The following is a 12,629-nucleotide window of genomic DNA, read 5'->3' as shown; positions in this document are numbered from 1 at the left end:
TTACCTCTCTTTTGATAAGTATAAACTTCTTGCTAGATTGTGTCAAACAAAGACTATCTCTTTGCTCATTAAAGTTTTTCACTCATTAAACATGTCAGAAGGCTCCTGAGTCTTGGGGTTAGACTGGTGACGTACTTAGCACCAGCAGTGGCTATTTTGGATATTTTGCTTTCCGGCACGTCTTCACTTTGGGATGAGCCCCTTGTGGTTTTCAAAAGAACTTGATTATAAACAGAAGGCTGTGTCTGTGTGTCTGCATGTACTTCCATTGTGGGATGTAGCACCCACATGGCAGCGGGCAGTGAACTATATTTCTACTTCTTTGAAGAGGGAAGAAAAAGATTAGCAACACTTTTCTTTCTTTTTGAGATAACCCACATCTCTATACACACCCACACAAATCTGTGTAAGTGAACTTGACATTTTTACTTTAAGGTCTTTTCTTAAAAGCACTGCCACCCAATTCTCTCTCTCATATTCTCCCTCTCATATTCTCTCTCTCATATTCTCTCTCTCTCTCTCTCTCTCTCTCTCTCTCTCTCTCTCTCTCTCTTTCCCTCTTTCTGTCTTAAAAGGCAGTTATCTCACAGACATGCTGATCAGAGAGGTGAGCCCCTCTGTGTCATGGACATTGGGAGAGAGCTCTGGAGGCTGGGTTTCCTTGAGAAGAGCTTTGGTGACTGTGGCCTTGGCTAAGGAATAGCCTTTAGGGCTGGACTGTGTACGAGTTGTCTTCCCTTTCCCTCCCTGCTGACTGAAAGTGTTGGAAGGAGCAAGTCTGAACTCATCATCCCAGTGAGGGAGGAGGGAAGCGAGACGTGAAAACGGAACTGCAAATAAGTGTTTTTCAGACGACAGTAGGGAGGGCGAGGGCTGATGGTGTGGCCTCCCCTGTGACTGCTCTGCATCTTGGCATCACTGGGGACGACCTGGTCTCTGGTGCTACCTGATATGTAATTGTTAAATATAGCTTCCTTCCCTTTGTTTAGGTCCTTGGCCTGAGTATTTATTTATTTTTTCCCTTCTCATTGTTCCTTACCAGTTGACAATTCCTTTTTGGTTTTTCAAGACAGAGTTTTTCTGTGTAGCCCTTGGCTCTCCTGGAACTTACTCTGTAGACCGGGCTGGCCTCAAACTCATAGAGATCTGCCTGCCTCTGTCTCCTGAGTTCTGGGATTGGAGACATACATCACCACTCCTGGCTATCAGTAGACAATCCTTAAGAACTATTCATTAGAATTTTAACCAGTGTGTAAACACCAGTGTTATCAACACAAGTGGCCTAGTGTCTTGCTGAAAATGTCAGTAACTCTGTTTTGTAGCTGTAGACTCTTTTATAAGTGTGTTCTGAAGCAGTTAAGTTCTGAAGCATCATTTGCTGACAAGTGCAGAGCTAACAGGAGCTGGTGCTAAGTATCGCCAAGTATTTATTTAGGAGCCATTTTTTTTTTAATAAAATAAAGGTGCCAGACATTATATTCCCATCAAGTATTTAGTTTAGAAACTAGAAGTAGGGATATGGGGAAGGGGTTCTATGTCAGGAGTCTGGGCATCTCAATACTCGTCTCCATGCTAACATAATCCTGAAGGGGATGGATGCACAACATAGATACATTCATAGACTGAGATGAAATTATTTGTTTGAGTGACAACCTGGAGTGTAGACACTGGTCAGTGTTGATGGTTCTGTGATTGGGTTTGGGGTGATCTTAGGGAAACCTGTTTTTTACACCCCTTGGAAAGGGATGAAGCTCATAGAACTGAATTGTCTCTCCTTACCTCTCCTTTGCAGATGAGAAGCCCAAGGTCAACCCGAAACTTTACATGTGTGTGTGTGAGGGCCTCTCCTGCGGGAACGAGGACCACTGTGAAGGCCAGCAGTGTTTTTCCTCTCTGAGCATCAATGACGGCTTCCACGTCTACCAGAAGGGCTGCTTTCAGGTTTATGAGCAGGGGAAGATGACGTGTAAGACCCCGCCGTCACCTGGCCAGGCTGTGGAGTGCTGCCAAGGGGACTGGTGTAACAGGAACATCACGGCCCAGCTGCCCACTAAAGGTTCCCATGGCTCCTTCTTTTTCTAGATCAAGGGGTTTTGTGAGTGTTGGCCCAAGTCTGTGTGGGTTAAGGATCTGCGTAGCCAGAAGCATTCTTCCTACTCTCTGAACCAGAGCTGATGGGCCATGGAAGGTCACTCTGGGTGAGGTAAACAAAGGCATAGCCTTTGGAATCTAAAAGGAGAATGACATTTTGGGAAAGCGAATGATGGGACATGCATCCAGAAGATGGGTGTATAGGGGATGGATCTGCTTAGCACACGTAACCATGAACAGGTGTATAGGTCATGTGTGTTGCAAGAGAAGTAGGAACACTAGCTTGGTGCTTGTGCGAAGTGCCTTTCCCTTGTTAAGAAGGTGATGAAGGGAAGCTTGCTCAGCCTTCCAAATCAGATCCCTAGCCTTCTGCAACAGAGGGCAGATGTGGTTGTGCATGAGCCCTGAAGTGATGCGATTTCCTCTCATGCATTTCTTATGGATTCTGAGTCCTTCGGAAGTCGGTCTCTCTCTGCAACTCTTTCCTCATATGGTGAAATCTCATTGGCTATCTCACATGGCTGTCAACATCAATATAGGCCTGCCTCAAGCCAAATTTATTCTTGTAATATATACACTACCTCTTACTAGGTTTAATTATATGATTTTTGTACTCATGGAAGAAGGAAAGCACAAACGGGGTAAGAGAGGACACTCAGAGCCTTCACTGCAAGGACTGTCACAAGGCAGGAAACCGAAGAGCCAATAGGTCACGTGGCAGTTTTGATCACTTTAGGGCAGATAGAACAGGCTACATCGGGATATAAAAACTAAGTTGAACACAAGGGTTTGAAAAAGAAGGATTGAATCTTTAAGTAACTAACTCAAGGGTTATTTCCTTAAGCTCAGTGTTTTAATTCTTTACTAACATAATGGACAGTCAGGAAGATATGTCTGTAGTCACACAAAGTCCTCGTCAGCATGAAGATCTGCACGAACACATTATGCTACGCATTAAGCTTCACAGTTTACTTATGTATTTACTTATTTATGTTTTCGTGTGTGTGCAAGCCCTGCATTTGCCCATGTGCGCTGAGCATGTCAGAGGACAACTTGTGGGAATTGGTTCTCTTATTGTGTGGGTTCCAGGGATCAAACTCAGGCTGTCAGGCTTTGCCGCACTCCTCTGACCCCTGAGCCGTTTCACTCTCCCCACACCCTGTGCTTTCACAGAAGGCATTCCCTGGAAGGAATGTCCCACTTGAGAGGCCACGATATCTGTCATATAATAAATTGCTTTTATACATATTCATGCATGTGACATACACTATAGATTCTCAGGACTTGGGAGGAAACAATATAAAGGAACCCTTAAGTAGAGAGCGGATCGCCGCAGGGAACACTGAGGCGGGCAAAGCTTAGGGAAGACATCAGCACTTTCTCACTGGGATATTACGGTGTCGTGGCGTCTGTCAGGGCTTGTTGTATTTGCAATCCACGTTACTAAGAGTTAACATCAAGGATTATATATTTAAGAAGCTCTTAAGCAGTCACGCATCAATACAGTGGATTCTTGGTGGAATCCTTCCTAAACCCCAGTTCTGGTTAATTGATTGATCACTTAAATGAGCGTCTGGGCCATTGGCTAAATATTAGGAAGTGTTTTAGCTGTAAGTTGTTCTGATACGTGAGACTCTTTGGTCAGGATCAGGAGCCGTTTCTTAGGATATTGGTAAATTACAGGAAAACTGTGGTTCCCGTGGCCACTTACCCTTTTCTTCCCATTCCCCAGGGAAATCCTTCCCTGGATCGCAGAACTTTCACCTGGAAGTTGGCCTTATCATCCTCTCCGTGGTGTTCGCGGTATGCCTTTTCGCTTGCATCCTTGGCGTTGCTCTCAGGAAGTTTAAAAGGCGCAATCAAGAGCGCCTGAACCCCAGAGACGTGGAGTACGGTACTATCGAAGGGCTCATCACCACCAACGTCGGAGATAGCACTCTAGCGGTGAGTCTGTGGCCCCAGAGGGAGGCCTAGGTACAGCGGCATGGAGGTGGACACTTCCTTATTTCGAGTGTGCTAAGCCAGCAGTGACTACTGCGAAGACATGTGACTAGTCACTGGGCTGACAGCCAAGCAGATGGGAGCACCTGGTATAAGACTATGACTGCTGTCAATAAGAGAATCCAGTTCTGACAGACCCTGAAGGAACAGGGCTCAGAGAGTGTACACTAGTAGATTCTCGGCGGTGACTTTTCTTTGGACAATGTGGGGAAACAGGACAAAGAATGGTTGGCGGACTGGAGATTCAGAGGACTTGAGGTGGCGTCACTTGGCTACTCTGTTTGTAACAACAGGCATTTGTTAAGGTAGCATCTTTTCATTATGATTAAGAAATCCCTTTCCCTTTAGATTATGAGTAGGCGCCATAGTTTAGAGACTTGACATCTCTAGAAGTAGCCATTAAGTTTTTGATGCTCCAGTACTGCCCCCTTGTGGAGCGCAGTCAGCTGGTTGAACCAGGGCCCTCCGGTACAACTATGTGTACGTAGCACATACAGAATTTAAAATGCTTTAATAGCTTAACAAAAAAATAGGGAGGAAAGCAAACCATTTATATCTTTTATCATTTCAGCAAACAATAAAATGATTGATATTTTCCATAAGTTTCCAAAGTCATTTACACGATGCATACATCTAGACACCTCCCCCCCCCCTTTAGTTTACTTTGTCAGCATAGACGATGCTTTTATTTATAGATTTGAAAATTTCTTCCTGGCCAGTGAGGTGGCTCCGAGGGTCAAGATGCTCACTGCTGAGCCTATTGACCTAAATTTAATCCCCAGGCCTCACGTGGTAAGAAACCAACTCCCACAAGCTGTCCTCTGACTTCCAAATATGTACGGTTGCAAGGCTGTCCCCGGCCCCCAATAAATAAGCCAACAAGTACGTGCAGCAGAAGTTTCATATCACGCGTGTATTTTAAAGCTCTAGCTCAACACTGCGAGTGTTCCTTTAGTTACTCTTCTGAACCTTTAGTTAAGTCAGGGAAGTAGGTCACTCCCCATAACCAGCCTACTATAGAGCGTGCAAAAGAAGAAGGTAAAGACATTCTCCATGGATACTACATGGTCTCTCTGAAGAAAGACAAAGCTCTGTGGGTGTTAGGTGCGAACAACACAACCAAATCCGCTCTCTCCTTGTCACAACCCAGCGGGCCGCAAGTCAATCAAGCTATCTTTGTAACGAGATTCAGAGCTGTTTAATGCTATGCTCCCACCTCATGCCTGAAGGCTGGCCCCACTACTTGACAAGTCTGTGAGTGCCTGGGGGTACCGGGCTTGCTCTCCCAACTGTCTTTTGTTGTTTTCCTGGAAAAGGTGTACCCTGAACAGTGGCCATCGTTAGCTCACCTGCAGCCATTCCTGTAGTCAGGTGTCAGCCGCTGATGCCGGATACAGGCTGGGAAACATCTCACCCTGAATCCTGTCCCATCTGGGTTCTGACCGAATGAGAAAGGAACAAGTTAGCCTGGGTACACCCTTCTGCCTACCCATTTGAGTTGTGGCGTGGTGGAGCTTGGAGAAAGGGTGTACCCTGTTTTCATGAAACGTTTGCTCAGAAGTCCGTTTTAAGGTTTAGGGGAGAGGGGGTGGGTCTATGGGGTTTTGTAGCAGGAAAACGTGAGTATGGTTCCCCGACAAAGCTTCAGCAAAGCAAGATCCTAACGTAGATTAGTCAGAACCGTGTTCCTCAGAGCTGCTAACATGTCTAATTACCAGGGGCAGTAATTGGAATATCTAGTGTAAATTACTGTTTAAATAGCTTTTAGGATTTTGAAATCGGAATGAAAGCCTGCGCCAAAACAGTCTTCTCAACACAACCCAGCCACGCAGCTGACAGAATGTCACCATATAATGACATAGTAAGGAATAACGAGATGTCCTTATTTGCTTATTTAAACAATATGTTCATTTACGTAACCTTGCTGAAGCTCGCCCACGGCTGGGGGCTTCAGGAGTTGAGGTAGGTAGGTCTTTATGAGTCTCTGGTTGATTTCGTGACCTCCACCCCCCGAATCTGTGAACTTAATTAAAACCAAAACTATGCATCATGGAAAAGCAACAGCTTAATATGCAGAGTTGGTTTTTTATTTTTTTTTCTCAAAAATAATTGAATGAATAGAGACACCAAGCAGGGCAAGAGGAAATCGTCGGGGAGACATGAGGCCTGTTTCATCTATATTCATTTTCTTCTTGATTATCCTTTTGTGGCTTTTAAGGGTTCTGAATTTCTCGTGTTGAGTGTTTAGCCATTGGTAATTTTACTGATCAACAGTATCGCACAGTGGCACTTTGCAGAAAGGAGAGAAGACAAAATTCACAGAAATCTATGTGTTGCATCAACGGGCCAGCTTATGTGTTGGGAAAAGAAGAACTTTGGGCAGGGTCAGCCTTCCCACCATCACTGTGGCTGTACGGCTGTGCATTAGAGACGGTCCAGGCCAGGTCTTGCTGCTGGGCCTTTGCTGAGAGTGTGAAGGAAAACTTTATGAATGAACAAACTGGCAATCTTTCACCAGCATGCTCATTTGGAGAAACCAATGTGCGACTCCTGTGTTATGTTTGAAGTGAAAAAAAAATTTTTTTTTTTACCTTTTTCCTTTCTAATTTGCAGTTCCTATTAAAAAATGATAAGTAGGTGTTAATTTAGTGACCCGCTTGTTCATATGTTACCTGAAAATAAAAGAACCTCCATCCACAGAAACAGCACCCCCCCCACACACCTACAAGTACCAATTTAATGATTCATGTTTTAGAACCTTTCCATTACAGATATTACACTTGGCTGTTCAGAGTCCTAATTTGCTTGCTTCCAATTAGACACCTTTAGTTTGTACGGCAACTGAAGTAGATCACTCGACAGACATTCGGTGAGCATAGCAGGATAGATAATGGCAGATAATGCTCAGCTCTTGGTGCTCAAGCATCCCCCACCCCCATCCTTCCCACCCACTCCGCATGCGCGCAGTCCCCCAGCCTTTCTAATGCGCCCATTAGCTTAGCTCTGTTTCCTTCCTTGTGTATTTGATTAGAAAACTCAAGGGCTTAAGAAAGAATGACTTATCCATCAGGAAAACCTGCTTTAGGTTTTGCTTCTGAGTCTCCCAAGACATACAACCAGTCCGTTCAAAGGAGATCCCCCCCCACCCCGCATTTTAATGGGTCACGTGACCAGAGTTGCTAGAAAGCACATGGGGTTACCACAGCGTGTATCATAGACTCTCAAGCATGGAGTGTTGCTCAGTAATTTCTTTTTCTCCTTGTTTTACATTACAGGAATTACTAGATCACTCGTGTACATCAGGAAGTGGCTCCGGTCTTCCTTTTCTGGTACAGAGAACTGTGGCTCGACAGATAACCCTGTTGGAGTGTGTCGGTAATTCTTTGTTTCTCTTCCTTTTGGGCAATAGGCAGTGTTACTTGGGAATCTAGACGTAGGCTGGAGCTTGGAAGTCTGCTTCTTGTTGCTTCTTATTGCTTCCCCATTAAACGCTGGAGGTGCCAAGCAACCCTGTGGTTATTCCACTTCAGGGAGTGTGAGATAGCCATGGGGTCTCTGTTCTCTGTGACTCATACTTGAGAACTTGCTGAGCTTCTGATAAGGGAGTCATACACTGACTAGAACAGCCAATGCCTAGCGTGAATCCACGAGGCTCTGTTGAACAGGGACTGACCGATCTGAAGTAAATAGGCTTCTGGATTGCAAGGTCGCTAGCTGAGGTTTTCCCGTGGTTCCTACTGTCTCCTTCCTCTAAAAGGAAGAATGGGTGTGTCTAGTTACTCTGTGTCAGTTGGACACAAAAGCTTATGAAAATATACATTTAAAAACTAGAGTGGGGGTTGGGGATTTAGCTCAATGGTAGAGCGCTTGCCTAGGAAGCGCAATGCCCTGGGTTCGGTCCCCAGCTCCGGAAAAAAAAAAAAAAACTAGAGTGAATTTTACTGTTTTTTTTTTTTTAATTAAGTGCTTACTACAAAGAGCTGTATGCATTTTGATAGCCTTTCATTTTTCTCCCTTTGACATATTTTAGGTTGGCATATTAATTATGAAAAATTTGTGCTCCTTTATCTACTAAAATTTAAAAAAATCTGTTGTTGTTACATATGTGTATATGACATATGTGTGTGGGTGTGTGCGTGCCACAACACGTGGAAGTCAGAGGACAGTGCTGTTGACTTGGTTCTCACACCATACCTTTATGTGGGCTCTGGGGATTGAACTCAGATATCATCATGTGGCAAACGCTTCACCCGTTGAACCAACTCAATGGCCCACCTTCCTTCATTTTAGGAGTGTACGCGCCTTTTCCGGTGCTGGGAATCGTTAGAAGTACTTTAAAAGGCTGTGCAGCAGTTAGTTTGGCTGTCGGGTTAGCAAACAAACATGTTTAAAAAGGATTTGGCACACTTTTTTTTTTTTTTTTTTGTCTCCTGAATTGGCAGAATGAACTCCCCAGGGATTGTGTATTTCTGGGTCAATTCAGGGGATTGTGATTTAATAATAATAAAAAATGATGATGGTGGTGGTGGTGGTGGTGGTGGTGGTGGTGGTGGTGGTGGTGATGATGGTGGTGGTGGTGATGGTGATGGTGATGATGATGGTAGCTTCATGAATTCTGTGAGGTTGATGCAGAATGCTTTGCTTGTTTTCGAGACAGGGTCTCTTCTGGCCCAGGCAGACCCAAAACTCAGTATGTAGCCAAGGATCCTCTCTTGATCCTCTCCCCTCTATCTCTTGAGTACTGGGGATTATTATAAGTACATCTCTGTGGCCCAGTCCAGCCTTAAAGTCCCGATTTTCAGGGCTGAGGGGATGGCTCAGACCAAAAGTGCTTGAGGACTTGATTTTGATCCCCAGTGCCTACGTAGAAAGGCTTGTGCAGTGGCAAGCTTATAGTTCCAGTACTGGGGATGCAGAAACAGGAAGATCTGTGGAGTTTGCTGGCCAAGCAGTCTAGTTTTATCTGTCAGCCTTAGGTTTAGTCAGAAACCCTGTCTCAAAAAGGTGACTGAGACAAACATCCAGTGTTAATGTCATGTATACATATGTATTCCCCCGTCTCCCCAACTACATTCACGTAAGCACACTTCAAATACAGTCCTCAGTTTCACTATTTTCATGTGGAGAGTAGGTATTTGCAGGTAGCATGATAGGTTTGGTCAGCTTCAAGATGGTTGGCGGTATGGTCTGGACACTTCAGGAGCAGGGCAGGGTGGGTAGCAGCTCCGGCCTTCTGACTGACTGTTTTGCAGAAGCTGTTGCAGGATATTCGATCCCATTGTGAACCAGCAAAACCCTGTGGTGGTGTGGTTCATCCCTTGCACACATCTTTAATCAGAGCTTTCTGTAAATACGATTATAAAGTCAATGACAGGTCAAGAGGCAACCAGGGCAACCAGTTGACAGGGAATGAACCTAGGAAAACCAAAGAAAGAGAAAGGAGGGTCTTTGAGCTGAGGGTATTTAACCATATCACAGAGGAGAAAGAGCTTAGCTTCTGGGACATGGCGAAGTAGGTAGGTCAGCCAAGTGCTTTCTCTGCCTCTCTGAGCTAGCAGGCTTTCACCCTAGCATCTGGCTTCAGGGTCTTCATTTGGGAAATCAAATGTTTGGGGTTTTGTTTGTCTGCCCATTGTGAGCTGACCCCACCACTTGCTGCTGTATGAGGGAGGAACAGTGTCAAATCCAGTAGTAAGCTCTGCAGGGGGCAGCACTGCCTGCCAATGACACCCAGGGGCCAGTTAAGGGGCTGTGGGACCTTTGCCCCAGGTCTGCACCTTCTGTACCGATTTCCCACTCCCTGTATACAGTTCCACCACAGCTGACTGAGACTAGAAAGAGGTGGAAAAACAAAACGAATCAAACAAAAACAACAAACAAAACAAACATCAGCAACACCACAACAGATGGACCCATCACCAACCAGAATGGTCTTCTTTTTGACATTTAAGTAGCATCCTGTTTATGTGTGAGCAAGGATGCCTGGGTAGAGGTGGGAGGCAACAAAGGGGCCATGCACCTGCCTCTCCTGTCTTCTTCTTGCCCCAGTAACTCCTCACTCACAGATAGTCCCAAATACCAAGCTTCATCCTCAGAGACTGGCTCCAGAGTCTTGCTTCTCTGACCTGTCTACAGTATCTGACTCAGTAAGTGTTCTTCAACATTTAGAACCAGTGTAAGTCCAACTATTGCATTTTGGGGGGTTGACATTGGAGCCTGTTGGGTGCAGTGCCTGTACAGGAATTTTTGTGTTTGTGTGGTGTAGCTTTGAGGGAAAAGGTGGATAGATGATCACTGCAGTTCAAGAAAGTGGGGAGCTGACCATGTCAACCCTTGTCCAGCCCTAGGCATCCTCTTTGTGACACTCTCTGGCCCCGGACGTTTAGAGAACTATACTACTCTTTTAGTGGCTTTGGCATAAGGTTACATTAGCAAAAAGCATTCAATAACCGTTAAAATAAATTTCTGTTTTTAATTCACCTACCATGCCATGTATTTTATCTTTTTAATAAAAAAAAAAACAAACAAAGACTTATAACAACAAACAACTTTGTATCCACAATTCTTTGGGATATTGTTTTTTCCTTCTCATGAAACAGTGACTCCAAAGAGAGAATAAAGTTGCAAAAATGGAACAAAGGCAGGAAAAGCTTAGCATTCTTTTCCCACTTCTGTAGCTTCTGGTTTTGTAGCATCTTAACACTAGTCCCCATCTTGAACAGAAAGGTTGAGCCATCCCTACTACCTGATTAAAATGACCGGTAAATCAATTAGACTGTGTGATCATTGACAGTGGCCCGCAACAGACTCTGGGCACTCTCAGCATCTCTCTATATTAGCCCTTGCTATTGGATAGTGTTAGTTCTTGTCACAGAAGCTCAGTTCGGTGGATATCTGTGAGCTGGATGGTACCCAGTGTGTCACATCCGTGAGGTAGGCATTCTATTGCGAAGCCACATCCCCAGCCCTTGGTGGTTTTGTGACTGTTTCGGGTGCATCACTTGGACACACCTGCTTTCTTTCTATGTTTAGGGTCTTATTGGCTTAGTTTTCTAGCAGAAGACTGTACTTGTGTGCAGGCAGGTGACACTGCCCTGCCTATTACAGCCCTGTGATGGTGCAGTCACCACACGCCTGGGCAGAGAGCCTCATTCCAGTGTAGTTTCAGCTCCCACTGCACGCCTGCCATCCGGGCTTACTACACCCCATGTTGACCCCCCTGGTTTTGAGATAATGACCTCCTCTTCACTATCTCTTTGATCATCTCTACCTATAATTAAAGAGATGACTAGAAGGGGGAACATGCCCTTGATAAACACGCGGCTACTGCATAGAGGTAGGGGCCATGAATCAGACAGGTCAGATCCCAGCTGAAGTCACGCCATTTTGTAAACTATACTCTTCAAGTGACTAAAAAAAACCCACTATATTGTTTTAAATGTATGGGACTTTTGCCTGAATGTGTGTTTAGATATCACAAGTATGCCTCGTGCCTGAGGAGGTAAGAAGAGAGCATTGGATTCTCTGGTACTAAACTAATAGAAGGCTGTGTGCCGCTGTGACTTCTGGGAATCAAATCTGGGTCCTGAGGAAGAACATCCAGGGCTCCTAATCCCTGAGCCATTTCTCCAGCTCTCAGGCGACTTAAAAGTGTTTTATTAGTTTTGCGTGTGTACGTTTATGATGCACATGTGTGCCTATGGATGCCGGAGGACACTTTGTGGAGTCAGTTCTCTATTTCCACTTTTATAGACTCTAGGGACCAAACTAGGATCAGCCTTAGCAAGCACCTTCACTTGCTTCACCATCTCTCTGGCTACCAAATGCTCGTTTTAGTGTAGCCCACTTCTGACATCATCGGGACCCATCTACACAAACACCATGGCCAGCATCGGAAGTCAGAGCTATTCTGGAATGATATGTTTATAGTTTGAAAATCTGCGTTTGAAATATATCTTTCTCCAAGAAAGGACAGGTCGTTCACAGCCTTCTGCCAGCTCCGTGGATTGTCGTTAATCTCTAGGACCTCAAAATGCCCCTCTGCGGGGCCAGAGGAGCTTAAGTACATCCAGGCATTTGTGCTGAGAAACACTTCTAAGCATCCAGTGGGAAGGAGGGGAAACCAGAGAAACCATTTAGTTATTCAGGTACATACCCTTACCCCTTTGGCTTTTGAAGCTACATGGAAATTTAATAATCAGTATTATTTTCAAAATTGTACTACCTTTCATGTGTTTTGGAAAACTGGATGCCAAAGGTTTTTAGCCTGTTGACATTGCGACTTTCCATTGTCGTCTACATATAGGTTGGGCTGCCTGCACAGCTAGCCTGGGACACAAGTCAGACACCCTCAGGAGAGCAACTTAAATATAAATGTGAAATTAGCTAGTTATCAGGTAATTATGCCATAGTTTCCTGTCACTATAAGGCAGATAAGGAAAGACAGGTTTTTACCTTCTTTTTGTATATCTTTGCATTCCTAAACCAAGTTTGTCTAGTGAATAATGAGGAGGTAAGAGTTTCGGACATCAGGCTGG

General features: G+C 44.8%; 1 protein-coding gene across 1 annotated transcript in view; it reads left to right on the top strand.

Annotated features, from left to right (window-relative positions):
- Window positions 1-12,629, top strand: part of Acvr1 (activin A receptor type 1) — a 69,568-nt gene that overhangs the window by 35,431 nt on the left and 21,508 nt on the right. The window contains exons 3-5 of the mRNA XM_032903323.1: window positions 1,793-2,056; window positions 3,824-4,035; window positions 7,368-7,467. Of these exons, the coding sequence (XP_032759214.1) occupies window positions 1,793-2,056; window positions 3,824-4,035; window positions 7,368-7,467 (576 nt within the window). The remainder of the gene's footprint in view (window positions 1-1,792; window positions 2,057-3,823; window positions 4,036-7,367; window positions 7,468-12,629) is intronic.

Source organism: Rattus rattus, chromosome 5 (genome assembly GCF_011064425.1).
Source record: "Rattus rattus isolate New Zealand chromosome 5, Rrattus_CSIRO_v1, whole genome shotgun sequence".
In the NCBI taxonomy this organism is placed as follows: domain Eukaryota; kingdom Metazoa; phylum Chordata; class Mammalia; order Rodentia; family Muridae; genus Rattus; species Rattus rattus.
The sequence above is the reverse complement of the archived record's forward strand: the minus strand, read 5'-3'. Positions and strand labels throughout refer to the sequence as shown.